We start from the raw sequence: 20,994 nt of genomic DNA, 5'->3' as shown, positions 1-20,994 counted from the left end.
TCTCTGACTTTGAGACCTCAGCTCTCCCTACTGAGCTATGCTGCTGCCCTCCATCCCCTCAGACATTATCGAGCCATTTACTCATTTACCTAGCCATTTCACCCACTTTATATATTTAGATTATTACACAATTTGCTAACAAGTGATGATATATTATTAACCTACACAGCAGTTATGCCTTACTAATTATAAGCCAGTGAGAATATTATTCTATGATCACCTTTATTTTAACTACTTCAAGTATATTTTGACGCAGAATATTTTGAATGCAGTACCTTTACAGAGACTTTTTTCACTGTGTTGCAACTTTCAGCTAAAATATCTGAGTACTTTATCCACCACTGATGTTGACTTACTATGTAATAATGTTTAATTATTAAATCATAATTTTGATCTAGTAGTCTAAATATCACAGTTTTTGCTGATTAAAAATAAAGCTGAAATTAAAGTCAATTCATGCCTGCTATTTTGGTCACCGATCAATAGTTATCAAGTAATGAATATCCTCTGCTTCCAGCTTTCATGTGAGTTTGTGGTTTCTCTCTGTTTTGTGCATTATATAGTGATTACCTTTATATTTTAGACTTTTGATACATTAAAAAAATGAAACATGAAGTCATCCCCTTGGGCTCTAGGAAATTGCGATGGGCATTTTTCATTATTTACTAGTATTTCATATTCTTGATAATAAAAATAATCATTTGTTGCTATGATTGATTTTTTTATTGACACAGTTCACAATTTGTACACACACACAGTGAGCTTTTTCCTAACATGGACACAGATAACTTTGGTGGATGTTTTGGGTGTCATAGCGACATACTGGGACAGTATCTTTCCTGAAATGATGCATATGTTATTGCAGCAGCAGGACAACATCCCTCCTCGTTACTGGACATGTCAGCACACAGTTTTCTGGATACCTGCTTCCGGGCATATTTCTCCCACTGATGAGTACTATTGGGAATATGGAATGGAACTTGATGATGTCTGCTACAGAGTCAAACATCTGAGGGAAAAATAAGATGTGAGCTACAGCAAATATAATGGTGATGGGAGTGCTTGACGAAATAACTTTTTGAATTTGTCCACTCACGTCGTTCGATCGCTGTCCCGTTCCCAGGGCATACTTGCTAGTGCTCTCGATGAACCGAATTTTTACATTGTAAACCTTCTTCTCATGATACACAGCCAGTACCAAGGGTTCACTGTTGCTGTTGGTGGAGCAGTCTCGTACCAAAAATGCCCCATCCTAATGTGGTTGATGTGAGAAACAAAATAAGTTTAGCTTCAGACACATTTGGGTAATCTTTTGACTGATTTCCCATTAGAAGAGATACAATACCTTGTTCACCAGGTGTAAGGCGTGCTCAGCATCCGCCCGACTACAAGCCCCAACATACCAGTCTTCTTCGCAGTTGGTCTGCCAAACATCATAGAGCTCAGTAAACAATGACCTATAAACTAGTTGTAACCTTATCAAGTAGCAACCTTATCTCAAGCAAGTATACCTGTTGAGGCTTTTCCATTGGAACAAAGTCATGTTGGTCAAAGTCTTCTTTAGTTTGAGGCCACTCATGGTGATGGCGTTTTGATGGCACCCTTTCTTTAAGTAGAAATTATATATTATATATATTAATGTTGACTTATTTAATCAATAGCTGTATGATGATGCTGATGACCTATAACGATACTTACCCAGATTTTGCTGTGACCTAAATAAAGGAAGAAAGGGAACATGTAAATCAAACATGACATAACGTGACATAATTGTCCTGAAAAGCCTGAGAAATGAAAGCTGCACCTTTTTTCTATATCATGAGTCTCCAAATCCAAAGAATGCCTTTGATTGGTGTGGGGGGCTGAAACACATTCACATTCATTTAGTTAATTTCATTACGAATGTCAAGGCATTTTTAACCAAAATGTTACATTCACAGTTATTTAGCTCTTACCTTTTTTTGATTGACCGAATTCTGCCTATTAGAAGAGTTAAAAAGACAATTGGATAAAAAAGTGTGTAACATAGTTAAGAAGTCATTTCTAGTCAGGTTACAATAGACTGAAAAATACCTTTTCAAATTGAAATGAAAATAGCCTGGCTGAAAGCGCTAAATGATTATTGATTTTAAGAAATAACAGTACATAACTACATCATTGCAGGGTTACATGAGTGGACACTATCATAGAAAATGAATGAAATAGAATAGAAGCACAGAAGCCAGAGGGAAAGTCTGACATATTTCTATGATTGAAACCATGCTCCATGTTTGACTACTTACTCTTTTAGTTGCTCTCTCTCCACTGAAAAAAAAAAAAATGTCATAGTCATTTATACATAACATCACAATTCTTTATAACCAGCAGATGGCGCCACTGCTACACTGTACAAACTGCAAACTCAGGACCTCCTTCCACTTTCCGTCACAGAGGAAAGAGTCACATAGGGTCAAGATTAACTACAGAAATGTAAAACAACAGGGCAGACACTGGAACAAGTGATGGTCTGTCTGCATGCTTCCAGAGTGGGAGGATAACACAGTACTCACTCTCTCTTGCAGTGATCACGTAGAGTCAATGCAGGCAAGTCCTTCTCTAACTCCAAGGATATGGGCGGAGGTGACGGAGAGGGCCTTGAAGTACACAGACTTTAGTCCACTCACAACTTATTTAAACCTAACTACGAATAACTTGAATAGTAGCTGAGGAAAATTACCTGTGTGAGCGCTGTGATATTAGAAAGAGAGAAAAGTGATCACCTATTTTATGAGTTGCAATCAGCAGAAAAACAGTGTCAACAATGCACCAAGCTGTAGAAGGCACAGGTGCTTACCTGATGTCCCGGCTGCACCGGAGTGAACCTCTTATCTGTAAGAGCAACGTGTGAATATTTGGGATGCTTCTGAGGCCAAAGTGGAAAAGTTAATGTGGTGAAGTTCATTCTTTTTAAATGGTCTTACCTAATCTGGTCTTTTTTCTGCCTGGCTTCAGGTCTCTATTTATAGCAGGCCCTGTGTTTAAAAAAAACAATGCAGAAAATAATGTATAGTGTATGTTTACTACAAAATTGGTACTCAATCTTAGAGGGGAACAAAGAAAGAAAAAAAAAGTTACTTTACCAAATACAGTTGTATTTAACTGAAACATGATAAGCCACAACTAAACTGAAAACCATCAGCTGAAGTATCACATGCTCCCAAATCTATTGAGGTCAGGAGCTGTAACACTGTTAATAACAGCAGCATTAATCAAACTGAAACGAGCTGACAAATACACCATAATACCGGCTTATAAATGTTTTTGGCCGGTGTGTTAGCAAACAGCTGCCTACTTTTACATCAGGCAGACACGTCAAAACAAAAGAAAAGCAATGGTTAGGAAAACAGTTTTTCTGGCCACCTGACAAATGTTAAGTTGAACATTTGCTCGCTTTTTAGGTCTTGTCTGGTCTCAAGGAACAAATGGATATCAGACTAAAAAAATTGATATTTAAAATTTAAGGCCATTTAAATCTTTCAAAAAGCTATATTTTTGATTATGAAAGATCTTACATTTTGAGATGATGCCTAGATCTGTAAGCACACAGCCCCACAGTATTAATGCTAAATTCTGTTATTCTTTGGTATTGACCACATACAGTCTTTTTTTCTCATTTTAATGATCTGTATATCTGGCTCGGTTCTGCACAGGACGCTACCTTCTCTTCTGTTCCTTCCTAGCGAATATCTTTCATGATCAGCCTTATATTCTGACACGATGCACCCTTATTATCTGACCTTGTAGCCGTATGACTAACGTTATGTTGGCAGTGAAAGGGTTGAAAAGACTGCACCATGCTGTACATGTGCTGTAAAACCAATACAGTGAGCTAAAAGAGACTTAAAAGCTCTGGGTTATATTTCATAGTGTGCTATGAGTGACTATTTCATATTCCACCATTTAATTTAATGCCAAACCTTGGATAATGCAGGTTAAGTGACCCTATGTAACTTCTGCTGAGCAGCTTCCTGGGGCCAAGTACAGAAAAGGCATTAAGTCAGTGAACTGACTCAGTAATGTCTTTTATACAGGAATATCTATCAAAATTTTGCAAACGTTAGCTAATATTAATCACCCTAGGCCAGAGTTCTCAACCGCTCAGAGTCACGACCCCCCATATTAATCAGGTTGGTGTTTGTGACCACCTCGACCCCCCATGTGTAACACATAAAAGCCATGAAACTCACACAGATAGACCATTAAATTGCCAACAGACAGAACAACAACTAATTTGTTTTTAGATTTACTGAAATAACAGCAGTCACCAGTCAACATTTTGGCTTTAGGCTTAAAACCACAGTAAAAGATAGAAATACATTATCATATTACTGAGGCAAGTGGTCTTGTTACCATGTATAAAAACATGTATATAGCCTATATACTGTACTGTGTTTTTGAGTTCTTGTACCCTATGTTGAATGTCATTAAAGAGTCGCTTCCTGGCTCTCATTCTTCGCTTCTTGCCACAATATGTTGTATGTATGAATTTTTTCTTCCACAACCTTTTTGTAAACCCTGGAAATGATCTTGCAACCCCTTTTGGGGTCCTGACCCCCAGGTTGAGAAACACTGCCCTAGGCTGTCGGTACCAAGCAAAACCCCTGAGTGTACTGATTTAATTGCTTTTTTTTTTTCAAGTAAGTTATGTGGTTGCACTAGATTTGAGCTTCTTCCACAGAATAGCTTTTATGCCATTAATCAAAATTCAGATCATGCAGAGCTTTGTCACTTTACCTGTATTAATTGGGATAACTCTAGGGAGGATTCTGGAGTTCCCCTGATGGAGTGGAGAGCAGAACACATTAAGCATAAGCGGACATTGACAGTTGTGCGGTTGTAGTGGGACTTTCATTTAAAGAAAATAAAACAGAAACCTTACAATGGAGAGTGATGAAGGGCTCTGAGCTGATGATGACCTCGGAAGATCCCTGTCTTGAAAGCAAAAGAAGTTGTGATGCGCACAGTCTTATCAGTGTCAGTAATTGTAGTAGGTTCAGTAGCTCCAGTGTTAGTTGACAGTTTAAACACTCTCTGAGTTCGTATCATTCTTGTAACTCGGTCGTTGCCAGTCCCAGCGGTGCACTGCAGCAGCAGACTGTATTGATTACAGAGGGAGAACACTCCAAGTGTGAACAAATTTAAAAGCCACATTCAGTATAAAGTTGTAGACATGCAGCTGTGAGGCTTCTGGCTGTGGGCCACATCCATGCAGGAAAGTAAAGCGAGTCTATTCGCACTACATGTTTCCCTCTCTCCCCCTTCGGCTCCTGGATAATTGTAATCTCCCGCAGTCTGACTCAGCCAACAGATGGCCCTGGAGACCCACTGGCAGATCAGGCTCACTCAGCATGATCTTTCTCTCTCAGATCCACACTGCTTTCATTCTCACCACAGTTTGTGGTGGAGCTCTTTTTTTTCTCTTTTTTTTTCTTAGCTGCGCTTCATTCAGCTTCATTTGAATTATGTTCACTAGAGCTTTCCTGTGTAGGAAAGTGAAACATACTCACCCTCATTGTGTCAACTGTGCAAACACTTCTTTAAGTTGAAGTTTGGACAAGTTTTGAACCTAGAGTTATTAGGTTTTTGGATATATGGTATTTTAAGTGAAGTTATGAATTTTCTGTGCTATATTTGAATAAATTTAAGGCGAACAGGAATCATGAGAGTACAAATATCAAAGGTCAGATTTACTCCTACAGACAGACTGACGAGTGTGAGTCTCAGCCCACTGATGATGGCAGTTTTGTGGTTTACTGTTGTTCACTCAGCTGCACTGACAACAAGGATGTGATGTGCTTATATTTTTATATAATTATATACTGCAAAGAAAGGCAAAACAGTGAAAACATTGAACATTTAAAAAAGCACTACCAAAACCTAACAAAAGACATTTACTAATTTTTTAGTTAATCTTTTAAAAACTAAACTTAAACTTAAGACATTTGTAAGGACTAACTGAAACTAAACCCACAGTCACTACTAACCTAAGCTGGAACTGAAATGTCACTTTGTTCTTCTTTACCTGCATACTCTCTCTCATCATTTATGGGCCTTGCAGGAAGTATGCGCACGCTCATCACTTCCTCTTGGTCATCCACCACATCATACTCATGCTCCATGACGCTGTTGTAGTTTCCACATCTTTGATTTCTGTTCCTGTCTGTCCTCCTATCCTGTGGAGAGAAAAGTGCACTTTGTTCAAATTGGAGGTTCTAAGTCTCCATCAGTCAAATTTAATTAACCTGGGAGTTTGTGCATATTTGTGCTCTGATGTCTGAGATAAAAATCATTACATCACATTTAAACAATGCAATATCTTCATCTCTTTTAACACTGAACTAGGTTTGAGGACAAGAAAGACGGCATTCGCCGACTTACTGGAAAAAAAGCTACTAATCTGCCTTAAAAAGAATGAAATCAGTAAGTTGTGCATTTACTTTTGAGGTTTCTTGCTCTTTATGCTTACCAACATGCAGTATATTCTGAGTAGAAAGCTAGCGTTAGATGCTATGTGCATATACAACACTGATAAGCACAGGAAGCTACTGTGAGGTGTTGCAACATTACCCACTGCTTGTCTCACTGGATTTCCTTTTTAAAGCTTCACTCTTCCAAGTCACGCAGACACTGAGATGCACACATTTACAGTCAGTCACATATAGAAAAAAAAGACAGTCTGTCTGTGACGCAGCATGTGTTATATAATAATACATTGTCTGTTTCTGTGAATTGATTGCACCTGATACACAGTGTGCATTGTCAATGCATAATTTTTCTGCACCTGTGGCAAAGCTGGAAAAAAAAGAGTGCGATTAGGATGAATGCATTATCAGTGGGAGCATCAATCACGGCCAATCGAACCAGCTTCTCTTATTCAGTTTAAAAGCTGTGTGCTCCACGTCAGAAATGGTTCTTTTGTAATGAGGAGTAGAGCCCAGATTGGTTTTTCCTAAGAGGAAATTGATGTTGTTGTCCGGCAGGTGCACTGTCACCACCGGGCATTTTTGCAACACAACGAACATTTCGCCAAAGAGTGTTTATTCTATAAGACAGTGGTTAATACAATAACCCCATGTTTGCCTGTATGTTTACCACGTTTCATATTTGTCTAGTTTATGTAGCTGAAGCACTTATTTAATTATTCAGAAAGAATGGTGGTTATAATATGTCGTTTCTAAATAAAACACAAACTCATGTTCTGATATTGCGAGAGATGTATTGATTTAAGCTACCCGATACATTTCTACATCATGAAGTTGACTTCACAAGAAAACATTCAATATAACGGTCCATAAGGGGATTTAAAGTGAAATTACTGTATACTTGCATCATACTGTGTTAGATTTTAGGTTAATTTATTATTAATGTTATAAGGTTTAACATTTATAATACAATGTGTAACTTCTTATGGCAGAATTTCTTAAAATATTCTGCTTTATGTGAATCACATTCTGTTGCATAATTTGCCAGCCACGGCCACTTCCTCCAATCAACAATGCTTGTTACATCATTTAGATTTCACTGTATAGTAAAAACCTTTAGCAGCCCTTGCCCCCTGTGCTTATCTCTCTATTTAGAGACTGCAGATGGAGCAGGCACAACTACAGTCTACAGATGGGTATACTGTAGTGTTCGGATCATCCTACAAGCGGATAACAGTTACTGATAGGAAACCTTTTTATTTTTAAACCAGTACGGACTAGCATTACTGCAAGGGCAGAAGAATATATATAATCGAAAACACTTTCTAACTTTTGCCATTGCTCTTTGCTGCATTTCTGAAAAGTATCATGAGCCAACGAAGTACAGGAAGAGTTTCATCAGTGTCATCAAAGCCATTTCACTGTCAGAGCTGACAGCTATGCAGTCTATTCAATTAAATTGATTTTTTTTACCTATAATAAATGTATTTAAATGACAATAAAATATGAATAGAATAAGATGACTAAATAAATAGAAATATATTCCATCATTTAAAGGAACATTAATGCAACAAAAGAACTATTGTTATAAATTATAGTAAAAGTACAGAGAATAGTCCTGCTCTGCTCTGTGTTGTTCTCGCTGTGCGCTAACAATGACAGAGCAGAATCTCACTCTTTACTCATTTCTGTGCTAAAAGGTAATTACACAGGGGGCTGCAAACGCCCAAAGTTTCCCCTGGGAACATTCATGTGGAACCATCAGGGAAATGCTGTGGATATGGGCGCCATAACTCACCATTATCACAGCAGACTCATGGCTGTTCCCTCTCTCTGCAGCTAACGAGGGAGTGAAACAAAAATGAAAAACATCATTAGTTTGGAGTTCTGCTAAAGAATGTGGCCTTCTGACACAATTTTAACCTTGGGCTTTTCTTCCTCAGTAGTTAAACATGCTGAAGAATGACATGTTTATATGCATCTAAACAGATCACTGCTTTCACTTGGTTCCTTGGGCTGGTTACCTGAGTCACATTTTTAACATTCAGTGGAAAGAAACTTTATCTGAAACACACACACACACACACACAGACAGACATAAGCTTCTAGGTTGTGAAACAGAAGGATGCTGCTTCATAAACTTATAAACATGCAGATTTAAGATTAGATATATTTAGTCAATCTTTACAACATCAGTGAGTCAGTCGTTCTAATGTGATTAGATTTAGGGCTCTATATTAAGTAGAACTTCATCTCAGTACAATCTGAATTTAGGTAAACCCTATGATGAGACACTAAAGCGTAATGTTATTTTTGAAGAGTGTCAGGTATATTACAGAGTCAGAAGTGACATTGTTTTGATGTTTTAAGTCCCATTTGGTAACTCAGTAGTCCTGCTTTATTAAAGGCTCCAGATTAAAAAAAATCAAGTCTGACAACAAAGCAGATGAATGGAAACTCATGGCCGCTAGACCTAAACATTAAAGGGTTACTTTAGTATTTTTCAACCTGGACCGTATTTTACCATGGGTCTGACTAATAATATATATGAATTTTTGATAAAGTTAGATGTTAGAGAAAAATCAAGGGTTTTAATGTATGTTTTTATGTTTAAAACTAGGTTACGATGTCACAATGATGTACAATGAGGTAAAATTGCTGTTTTTGTCAATGGAGTCTGGTGGTTTTGAATAGAGGGCAAAAAGCTATAACTGTTGTTTCTGGTTAAACAAAAAGCATCTTTCACTCTTTCACAAAAAAGGTCTATCTCTGTAGGGGTCATTTCTATAATGTTGTCAGACAGCTATAACAACAATCTGAGCCTATCAGTGGCAAAAACAAGAACTTTTAGTGGATTTACTTTGACAGTGCACAGTTGGATTGCGTAAGGATTACGTTGGACACAGTATCTCACTCAATACTGGAGTAATTTCCAAAAATTGTTGTCCCCATTAGTCACTTACACACAAAAACATGCGAAAATAAGGTCCAGGTTGAAAAATACCGGTTACCCTTTAACATTAGCTCTCTGCACTGATCCATGGGTTTTTGTGTAACATCTGAGCTTTCTCAGACATAATATAAATTAGAAGAGGCAAGAAGAAGGAGAGAAACAGAGGGTCAGGGTGAATCAATCACTGTTTGATTGACAGGTTTTTATCTTTGAATCCCTTTGGCTGTGAAGGAAAACATAACAGGAAGCAGGAAGGAAACCTACCCAAAATAGAAGTAAGGACATTTAAGCAAGGCACAGGGATTGTTAAAATGCCGGGAGACATTACAGGCTACCAACTGACAGTCCCAAAAGGGAGAATCACACTCAGTATTGGATTTGGCACTGTGGTCCAACACTCTGCGGGGCTGTCTGTCTATTTTGCAGAGCTTACTGGGCCATGGGAAGTGGTGTTGGATGAGATGTATGAAAAGGAGGGAGATTAGATACATGGAGCTAGCATCTGAGGTTGAGCAGTTAGTCTGGAAAATAAACTTCTGCCCCATGGAAATTGGGTGCAGAGGATTTGTGGCAACTCAAACCACCAGACTACTTAAGGATTTGTGACCTGGCTTTGCTACGGGTATCAAGAAAAGTATCAACTGCAGAGAGCGAAAGAGAGCTCAGTCTGAGGAGAGAAACAATATCGACCAAACTAGGAAATACTATAAATTATAGGATTGTTTGTTATAAAATATTATTCTGTATTGTTGATAATGTTCTTGTTGGTTCTTGTTTTTTTTTAAATTCTTTTTTAAAAATTTTATTCTAATACAACTAACACATTAACAATATAGGGTGGAGTCAGTAAGTATTATGTCCAATTCTAGAGATGAGTTTTGCGCTTTCTGTTGCAGAATCAGCCTAATTTATAGCATTTTGTCTAAAAGTGCCCCACAGTAACTAATTCCTACACCTCAGTCCCCTTTAAAATGAGATTACTATATATTGCAGTTTATATATTGCACATTGAATCTAAAATCTTAGAACAAGTAGTGACGTGTTCTTGAAGTTTAAACAAAGCGTGATTCTCAGCTCTAGCTGAAAATACAGCATTTCAAAGCTTGCTTCATATTTCCATTCCTGTCATTTTCATCTATTTTTACAGCAGACCATTCTACACACTCACAAACACGGCAGTTAAAAGTTGAGAACAATTCAGCTGTTTCTTACCTTTTCAGAAGACTTGCACAACAAGCAGACGTGCATCAGTTGGTGTCCAGCAATTTCTGCCTATTTGGTTCCAGAATAAAGGCGGTTTTTTACTTTCCCTCCTGTAGATATGCAAAAACACCTGGGCTTCTTCGAGTCTGACTGACGGAGTTAGACGGCCCACTGCAGTAACCCAAAATGACTTCCTGTGTGGTGAATAACTGGCCTATAACCCGAGGTCTTCACTGTTGCTTTAAACAGTAAAAGGTTTGTTTGTGGAGGGCTTCTTCTTAAGCATACGTACTCTGATTTCACAGGTCTTCATGCAGAAAGTTGTCAGGTGAGAATCTGCACAAAACATTTTGTAGAAACATTGTTTGTGATTTGGGTGTTTTTTTAAAATGCAACTAATTTATGCATCAATGCATTGATGTTTGATCAAAAGCCTTGATGAGGACATTTCCTTTTTTTTCTTTGGTCACACAGACAACTGACAACTTGCTGTTTGCAAATGTGACACTATTTTCACGACACCGCAAAATTTGAATGCGCAAGCTCCTGGACTGTACCTAAAACCAGAATGAGACCGTTTGCTCAGTAAATCAGGGTCAAATGAATCTGCTCAGTGCTACAGGTATTTCTCTTCATTTAAACAGGGGCATAGTGACATTTCCACAGCTGCTCTGCCAAGTGCAAAAGGAAGCAGTGTGACATTTACTCTTTTAATTAGATCATCATCTGGCATCATTTTTAGATCAAACAAGAAGACGAACTCAAAATTTGTGACAATATTTTATTCAAGCTTAACATTTCGAAGAGATAATTGACTTTAGTGTAATATTTTCATTTTATAGCATAAACACTTAATGCCAATAAGGTTATACTAAAAAAATACTTTTGAAAACCTATTGTTTTGGTCACATCCTAAGTAACTCAGTTACACCATGTGTTAATATCAGCATGATGGTTATATGCTGATATTATGCTGCTGGTTGACACATATACCAAAAATCAGACAATGAGAGACATTAAACGCAAGCTATTAATAGTAGTTATACAACAGCTCAAATGAGGCAGAATTATCTGCTGAGTCAAGCTGAGAATATTTTCAGCATCTGCCATGGAGCTGGATTTTATTGGCCCATGAACTGACAATAGCGAGAAATATAGGGGTGCGCATTTCTCATTCTTATTTAAAACCTTTCTGCTGCTACTGGAAAATATATCCAGCTTAAAAGGTTACTTTCTAACTGTAAGAGAAAATGAATAACTTTTTGGGTCACTCAGTCCAAAGAAAACTCTGGTCTATTATAACTTGGGTTTTATTTTTGTAGCTCCTGCCAGTGGTTCTATGCTGAAATGAATGGATACTAAAAATGGATCCAGCAGGGCAACAAACACAAGAATTCAGAATATCATGTACTTATTTTAAACAAGCCGACAGTTTAAACGTACTACAAGGAGTTTCTATCTGAAATCAATAAAACGAGGTGGTGGAAACACTACTGCTTTTGTCCACAGGGGCCACCAGAATCAACACAAAATGACAGTTCCTTGCAGCTGCTTTAACCAGATTAGCTTGCTCTTTATTTGAGGGTTAAAGGTGATAGCTGTACATCTGTACTATGGCTACAAATCCCTCATTGCATACTGAACCATAACTGCACACAACTACGGAAAGTACGGTAGGTCAATGTTGAACCAAGAAGTTGGTTGGTAATTATCAGACATGTTTAAACAATGCATAGTTTAGGCAATTCTTTTTCCTAACCATTTCATAACCAATAGAACTAATGGCAGTGCTACAAAACAAAACAAAAAGTTGTAATGAACTGTAATTTTCCATAAAGCTTGCTGCAGCTTTAAGTTTCAAGTAAAAATATAATCTACAACACTGAAAATATCATGGATAACAACATAGATAAATGTTGCACAGGAGCTCCCAAACTATAAAGTGAGTTCAAATCCTGGTTATTCATGCTTCAATGCTGCTGTGATGCAAAACTAGAGATCATTCAAAAGGTTCAGACTCCTCTGTGATCAGCACATAAACTCATGACCTGACTTGAATTTGTTTTTAAACAGAGCAGTACTCTGTCAGACCTTATTTCTGTCTGCAGTGGGTTGGAGGCCTGGCATCCTCCAAAAAGCGATGCAGCTGAACACCAGCACGCAAGGTCAGCCTCTCTCCTGTGGTTTCTTCTGCAATGGTATAGCCTGACTTCCTGTGAAAGATTACCATCTAGCCTCTCATATTCTCACTGATGCTTATCTTTTGAGCCGCAAACGCCAACTCCCAGAACATCTCTACACCTGGGCCCCCAGTGTCAGCCCCATCAGCCTGTCAATCTGGCAGCTCATCCTGTGTCCTCAACCCCTCCCTCCTCTTCCTCCTCCCAGCAGCCAAAAAATGAGCTGTCCTCCCCTCCTTTGTCCTGGACCTGTCACTAAGAAATAAGATCCAGAGTCCCAGCCTGGGGGGTGAGGAAAGCAGAGGTTGAATATGGGTGAGGTGTGCGCATGTGAGTGTGTGTGTGACCGAAATTTCAGGATTTGCTAAGGTTAACAATAATAAGTCCTTTGTGCCTTCAGAGGCGTCTTGCAGAAGTTAAAGTCATGACGTTGAATTCCTAGCACCACAGGAAGGATGCATGCGATCGCAATGATAAACCAGATCAAATACAAGATTACCATGTAGGAACAACTGCAGAGGTAGTCATTATCAGGAAGCCCTCCTGTACACTGAATAACCACAAAGTGATTAAACTGTGGGCTGATTATTATTACTTGTTATAAGTTTCACAAATGATCTTTTAGATGCTTGTATAGGAGTATTCACATTGTTAACCACACTTTGTGACTGGTGGGAAGTCCCCAACTATGGTTAGTTAAAGGACCAATGTGTTGGATTTACTGGCATCTAGCAGTGAAGTTGCAAAAACCAACTAAATACCGCTCAGCCGCCAAGTAAAACACAACAAAACTCTACCAATAGATCCTTAACATTTTTGTCTCAACAGAACCACATTGAACTTGTGTTTCAATCTCTGGGGGAACAAGTTAACTAGTTACTTATGTGTCTTTTGTTTTTTCAGCGTGGCTCTATGGATGGTAATGTCAGTCTCCGGGTTGGTCCAGACTGACTACTGGCACTAAAGTTTGCACAGACATTCATGGTCCCCACAGGATGAATTTGAAGGATGTTTCCTTTAGCACCACCATGAGGTTGACCTTTGTGGTTGCCATAACATTTTATATAGACATTCATATCTCCCCTCATTGTAATAACTTTGGTGATTGATTTTCATCTAGAACCATCATCAGATCAACCTCTTTAATTTAATTCAATTCAATTCAATTCAATATTTTGATTAACCAAATAAGATCAAATAACAGTAAAACTAACAACATCCCCACCAGCCTCAGCTGTACTTTGTGTTAAGTGCTAACCAGCAAATGTTACAATGTTAGCATGCTAAACTAAGATGGCGAACACGGTAAACACCTGCCGAACATCAGCATGAAGAGGACTTTTCTTCATTTTGCACTTCTGAAACCAAACTTACACCGTTCACAGGTGAAACCACAGAAACTCCTGCCTCGACTTAGTTATTGATATATCCTTTACTCGTTGTATACTTGGTCACTGGCGAGCCCAGCAGTTGTGTTTTCTAATCTGCAAAATATAAGAGAAGGATTAGATAGTGTCATACAGCCAGATAGATAAGATCAGAGAGGGAGAGGGCAGGCAGTCTGGCCAGTCTGGCTATCTCTCTGGTGAGAGTGTGATTCAGCAGCGTGAATAATTAAAGCTGGGAGCAGTGATAGAAATCTGTAGACGCCAGGGTCGGATAATACTGGATGGGTATCAGGGGCCTTTGGTGCGGGGAGGTGGCGGCTGAGACGACATTAGTCACTCTCTCTGTGCCCCGAGCAGCCGTCAGGGCACTGTGCTGAAGGTCAGGAGATGATAGATGGACAGAGACCGGCGGTGGCTCACAGCTGAAGTTGACTAGAAAACGAATGTCCTGTACATGAAATATTATCCTCTTTGAGGAAGATACCTGATCTGATAGTGCAGAAACGTGTCCAGGGCTTTGTGAACTTTGTAAAGAGCCATGGTCCATCAGCTTGAAATGAAGTTTGTAACAAGGAAAGGTGTGGAGAAAGAGAAAAGAGGAAGCATGTAGGTGCCACATCAGAACACTTTGAGAGTGTGAAGAATTTCCAAAAATATACTATAATTAATCATCATATTATTCATTATAAAATTACACCTTCAAGGGTGAAAAGTATTCTTTTGCATTGACTGGTTTGTGTGCTGCAGTTTGAAGGGTCACACTGGAATTCTGTTTTTCTTTCCCCCTACATTGTCATTGTTCTTTGTTTCTCTCATCTGGTTGCTTTCTCTGCACCAGATGTCTTTCATGTTAGCTGCAAAGAAAATAAGTCAGCCTTGAGAGTGAACATTTGGAGGGGTGTGTGTTATTTTTGAGAACCAGTCCTCTGCAATCAGCCACAACTTCCTACTCACTGACTGTTTTATTCATAGGTTTATAAAAACTAAAATTCACAGTTTGTCTTGCAAATGATGCTGCTCCAAATATAGACTGTGGGTAGAGATCACAGCATGCAGGAGTTGTACTGAAACAAACTTCGGTATGAACCCAACCACAAAAGAGTGTCCTCCTCCTCCCTGAGCACTGGGTCTCGCTCTCAGTCCTCTCCATACACTGCTCCTTTCATTATAATGGCAGCAGTGTGTCGGCAGACTCTCAATGACTGCAAGGATATACCATATTCAGGTCAACTCACAGCCAGAACGATTCCTTGATTATTCCTTATTCATCCCAGTCATTCCCCCTGCTGTGGTGTGGAATCTCAGAAAGATGTGTGTCTGAGTTAGAGGAGCCAGAGCTAATGAGCTGAGAGCTAGCATGCTGGTCGTTAGCAGGCTAGAAGCTGTGCTTCACCCTGCTTGGAAGGCACATTCACATCATCAGCAGCCCAGCATCTTATTCAGGCCCATTCAAGCCAATAATGCAAGCTAGTAATGCTAATTTGGAGGTGTTTACAGACTTGTAAGTTGATATAATATCCAATGTATGGTCATTAAAGACTCACACATGCTTGAGATGTGATTCAGATTATGATCAGTAAAAATGTGTTTTGCCTGCAGTGTGATAAATGTGTTTTAAATAATGCCATCTACAGGTTTAACAAGACTAAGTCTACAGCCATGCTAGCTGATTTATGAGGCTGCACTTAGTGGTGTTTGAGTTAAATGCTACCATCAGCATGCTAACTTGCAAGCAGGTAAATGTTTGCCATGTTCACCATTTTAGTTTAGTTTACAATTTAGCACTAAACAGGAAGTACTGTTGACACTGATGGGAACGCAGTGTAAATACATGCATTTACTGAGTTACAGCTGAGATCATCATAGCAGCTGGAGGGCTTCTCTCATCGTGATATAAACATATGAAGTAAACGAAAGATCTAATGGGCTCTCATCCCTCTAATTTATATATTACTGACACCACTCGAAGGACATTCAGCAAAACCACAAAATACTTTAAAATGTGTTGCAAAATAAGATGTTATTCACAGCACTTTTATTAATTACATAGTTGGTTCTTAGGTATGTTATAAAGATATATAAAGTATATAAAGCAGGCAGTGTAGGATTAACCATATGAAATTGAATAAAATTAAAACACAAACCACCCACAAGTTCACAAAAAAACTATGAGATTTCCTGATCATTCTGTATTATATATGCATCTATGCTTGAAAAAGTCCCAACTGCTCATTCTTCCAAGAATCGTACCTCATGCATTAATTTCCAATTGATGTGGTCCACCTAACGAACAGCCGATCAGCTCTAATCTCTGCTCCATCTGCCTGTGGTGAGAAACACTGATACCATCAACATGTTTTTTGTTAAAATAGAATAAGTAAACACAGTATTCTTCACTTATAAATTCACTGAAAATTACAAAGCATCTGCACATCTGCAGTTTTCTGAATAGTGAAGGAGCCATAAAATGAGACGTTTGCCTGGTTCTCAGTTTGCTATTTTCTCCTGTTCTATTAAATAAAATGTGGTTTTATTTTGCATTTAGTGTATCTCTACAGGGCTGTAGATACGCACTGAGGACATTAAGGTCATGGCTTTTTTTAATTTATTCTGGGAATGTGGGGGGTTTTAGCAACCTGGGGGGAGTTCTGAATACATGGTGGGTGTTTTATAGACTGATTCAGGTATTTGAGACTTGAATATATTTAAATGTGACTACTTTAAGGCCAACAACACAACCTCAATAAAGTAGTCAGTATGTTCCCAGTCCCCACCAGAATGTTATTCCTGGCACTGTGGAGAAGGCTGCATTTAGACCATCATACTGAAAAATGTGTGTGTGTGTGTGTGTGTGTAAATTAGGAATGAAAAGGCAAAATCGTAAAGGGTTTTGGATTAAAAACGTACACAAACATTTACCAAGAAATTTAGTACATACCCATTATTACTGATACATCCTGCTCTGCCTCAGAGGATGTTCTCATTGTTTCATTCATGAATTCATTAAGTCAGTGTTTCCTGTTTTATTATGTTTTTGTTTTCAACTAAATATAGTCAAATTGAATAAAACAAATGCTACAGGAAAAGGATGTCGCTCTGATTTTCGAAGAAACACAAAGTCTTAAAATATACTGAGAGGAGACTTTATGTAGTTGGCTGATTAATATTTGTTGTGCCAAAACTATTAAAAACACATCAATGAGTCTCATTCCTGTACTGGGTGACATGTTTCCTCATAACGGTGAACATGGGCACTGTAGTTTATTCAGAATCGAGCCTACATTCACCGTCCTACTGTTGTAAATACTCAATAGTGTACAGAGTGTGTATTAATCCGCGACTGAATGTAGTTCCCCCCACTTGTGTTGAGTAACACTTGCTAAAAATTGATCTGTACAGCAAACAAGACCCTTAGATCTGCAATGCAGACTAGGAAAAACTCCTAAACACATTTCATGGGGAAAAGGGAAGTAACCTCAACAACACTCTTCCAGGACAGACACATATATGTTGCAATAGATGTTGTGTGTACAGATTATATGACATGACATGTTTCCTCATAACGTAACTTTTACTTACGTTTTGGATTAAAAACGTACACAAACATTTAACAAGAAATGCAGTACATACCCATTATTACTGATACATCCTGCTCTGCCTCAGAGGATGTTCTCATTGTTTCATTCATGAATTCATTAAGTCAGTGTTTCCTGTTTTATTTTGATACTCACCTCTCCTCTCGTTTCCTGGTTATTTAGAACTCTGCCTCTTTGTTTGACCTCCCTGTGTGCCGAACTATTTTTTGGCAAGTAAAGACTGTTTTTGAATCAAGATCCTTTATCTGAGTCATGCTGTTGTGTCTTTGCTTATGGTTAGTCGTTACAATTACCGCATTAAGCAACAACGTAATTTTCATGAAATGTTGAGACTGAGTCAAAACAAGCCAAAGATGAGTTACGACTTCAGAAGCCAGGGAGGGCACATTACTTTTACCCTCAAATTACATTAAAGGGCTAAAACTTTATAGGCTCTTCTCTGAACTATTAAAAGGGGTACTAAAATACACTACACTCACTATAGTAAGTGGGAGCAAGGTATTGCTCTAGCTATTCCAAATGAGCAACAGTGGGACCAGGAATAATGGATGAGCAGCAGCATGGTCAAGTCTAATTACTGCAACCTCTGGACCATTGAATCCTGGTCCTTACTTTCCTGGCCGCCTCTGGTCCGGTCACATGTGTAATAGGCTGTTGGGAGAGCAGGCATCTGTCTCCCTGTGCTGCTGCAGTTCAGCGGGTGCACAGTTCAGGTCCTCGCCCCCGCTGCGGCCTCCAGTAAATGTGGCTCTACATCACCCCGGACACAATCCATCCCCATTAACTTCAAGCAGGTGGAGCCTATTTCATCCTCATTGCCTACAGTGTCTGAGACCGACAGCTACTCCATTCATATAATCCATGGATCTCAATGTGTTATGCCCGGCTCATGAGGTTCAAGTGGTTTAAAGGACACGACGGGGCAGAGAATGGAAGTTAATTGACTGTGCAATGGCTATAATGACTTGATCTCGGCCCGAGTGTGAAAACCATCATGAGATCCTCGACAGACTGCGAGGTTCACAGCTGCAATTAAGGAATATTTATCACTGCTGCTAACAGGAAATCATGTGCCACTCGTGGAAACTTGTATGACAATAAACTGCTGACATTACCATTTATTGGCTTCTTACTTTTAAATCTTCTAATTTATGTACATATCAACTGTTATTTGTTATGATTACTTAGGAGGTTTTATTTACTTATTAATACCAATGATTGTTTACTGCACAGTAATACACCACATAGCATTGTAAGAATGTGTTTATGTGGATTTATGTAAAATAACAAAACGTCCTCTTTGAGTGATGCCACAACACTTTAAATTAAATGATCCTATATATTCTAAAGTGTTAGATTTATCACACACAACACTACAGCGCGTTGTATTGCATCTCACCGTGTAACTGTGTTCTATTATATTATCTGTAGATCCCTATACACAACACTATAAAGTAAGAGCTGTGAGAATAAATTGTGTGACAAAAGAATGATTGGATTTATATGCTAGTCAATCATGCCAAACATACAAAGAGCAGCATTTTTCATTACGACTACGCCTGTGTTTCCTCGCTCCTCATCTCCTCCATATACATTTAAGCAAATGGAAGATCATCCATGATAGTGCAGGGGGAACCGTTGCCAGGACACAGGAGGACAGAAGATGCAAGGAAGCAGGAGTTAGCATAATAAAAAGCACTCTATTGATTACTATTGATGTCAGGTTTTCCTCATATAATCACTACTGTAACTCATAGTGCTTTACGATGTGTGCAAACCTTTAACCCTTTTAGGGATAAAAGAGGAGAGACCTCAGTAAGACCAACAGAGGGGTCCCTCTTCTACAATAATAGACATGATTGTCTAAGTACTAATTGTTAACTACTGTGACAATTGATAGGGTAATTCATAATATTCATATGTATTTCTACTTTTTGGGCAATATGTATATAATCTGTACACACAACATCTATTGCATATGTGTCTGTCCTGGAAGAGGGATCCCTCATTGTTGAGGTTTCTTTCCTTTTCACCGAGAAATGTGTTTATGGAGTTTTTCCTAGTCTGCATTGCAGATCTAAGGGTCTTATTTGCTGTACAGATCAATTTTTAGCAAGTGTTACTCAACACAAGTGGGTGGAACTACATTGGCCGCGGATTAATACACACTCTGTACACTGTTGAGTATTTACAACAGTAGGACGGTGAATGTGGGTTCGACTATAGTGCCCATGTTCACCGTTATGAGGAAACATGTCATCCAGTACAGGAGTGAGGCTCACTGATGTGTATTTAATAGTTTTGGCACAACAAATATTAACCAGCCAACTACATAAAGTCTCCTCTCAGTATATTTTAAAAATGTATTTCCAGACTTTGTGTGACATCCTTTCCCGTAGCATTTGTTTTATTCAATTTGACTATATTTAGTTCAAATAGAAAACATTTTCACTGTAGCAACAGTTTGAAAAGAGCTGCATTTAATTATCCGGGCTGTGGTTTTCTTACATAACATGTGGTGGAGGTTGATGCTGTGATCAAATGTGCACTCATCCTACTTGTTTATCTGCATTCATTTCTTTGTGCTTTTCATGGTATGGTAGATTTTTTTGTGGGTTGTCTCAGGAAGTCACGAAGGAAATGAAAACCCTGCTTATTCTAGATACCTAGTCAAGATGCTGTTCAAAATATCACAGAAACTCTGCCATTAAACTGAATGTGAGTATCTAAGTTATGGATCAGTATGTTAGATTGTTATCAATCTGGACCTCCAGGTTATTAACACTTAACCACTGCTTAATTAACTTACATTGTGTACTACAATAACACTGGTGTACAGGAGGGTGTTCACTTCACTCACTCCCCTTATATAGTTAATGGCATATTTTCCTTTTGGCAGTCACCACTTGGTGGCGCAAGTTATCACACATCTTTAATTTCTATGGTGAATATTTATTCACCAGTATTTTAATAGTAAAAAGAATAATACATTTTATTTAAAAGCGCTTTTCTTTATTATTATTATTATTATTAATATTTCTTTATTAGATTTTGAGGTGAAATTATCTTGTGAAACTGTTATAAAGAAAGTACTGTGTGATATAATACAGTCAATATAGGAAAATGTAAGTAAGGGTTGTGTGTTTGTTCTTTAAACAACTGTAAAATCTACAGACATTTTTTAGATTGCACATTCCTGACAGAAGATATAAT

General features: G+C 38.4%; 1 protein-coding gene across 2 annotated transcripts; it reads right to left on the bottom strand.

Annotated features, from left to right (window-relative positions):
- Window positions 1-717: 717 nt before the first annotated feature.
- On the bottom strand, window positions 718-10,778 carry LOC118334119 (cytokine-dependent hematopoietic cell linker). 2 transcript variants are annotated; one of them, XM_035669949.1, is made up of 17 exons: window positions 10,627-10,778; window positions 8,260-8,300; window positions 6,062-6,212; window positions 4,919-4,971; window positions 4,774-4,816; window positions 2,961-3,011; window positions 2,834-2,868; window positions 2,717-2,727; window positions 2,550-2,633; window positions 2,283-2,304; window positions 1,956-1,980; window positions 1,805-1,862; window positions 1,699-1,715; window positions 1,512-1,606; window positions 1,346-1,423; window positions 1,097-1,252; window positions 718-1,009 (listed from the first exon to the last, which is right to left on the bottom strand). In XM_035669949.1, exons 2-17 carry the CDS (start codon window positions 8,260-8,262, stop codon window positions 857-859), a joined length of 1,035 nt encoding a protein of 344 aa, XP_035525842.1. In that variant the 5' UTR covers window positions 8,263-8,300; window positions 10,627-10,778; the 3' UTR covers window positions 718-856. The 2 variants fall into 2 exon arrangements, with proteins under 2 accessions (XP_035525842.1, XP_035525843.1); XM_035669950.1 differs by having other exon boundaries at window positions 718-957.
- Between the last annotated feature and the right edge of the window lie 10,216 nt (window positions 10,779-20,994).

The sequence above is a fragment of the Morone saxatilis genome, unplaced genomic scaffold (genome assembly GCF_004916995.1).
Source record: "Morone saxatilis isolate NCDOM2014 unplaced genomic scaffold, NCSU_SB_2.0 Contig22, whole genome shotgun sequence".
NCBI lineage: Eukaryota > Metazoa > Chordata > Actinopteri > Moronidae > Morone > Morone saxatilis.
This window is presented reverse-complemented; position numbering and strand designations above follow the sequence as displayed.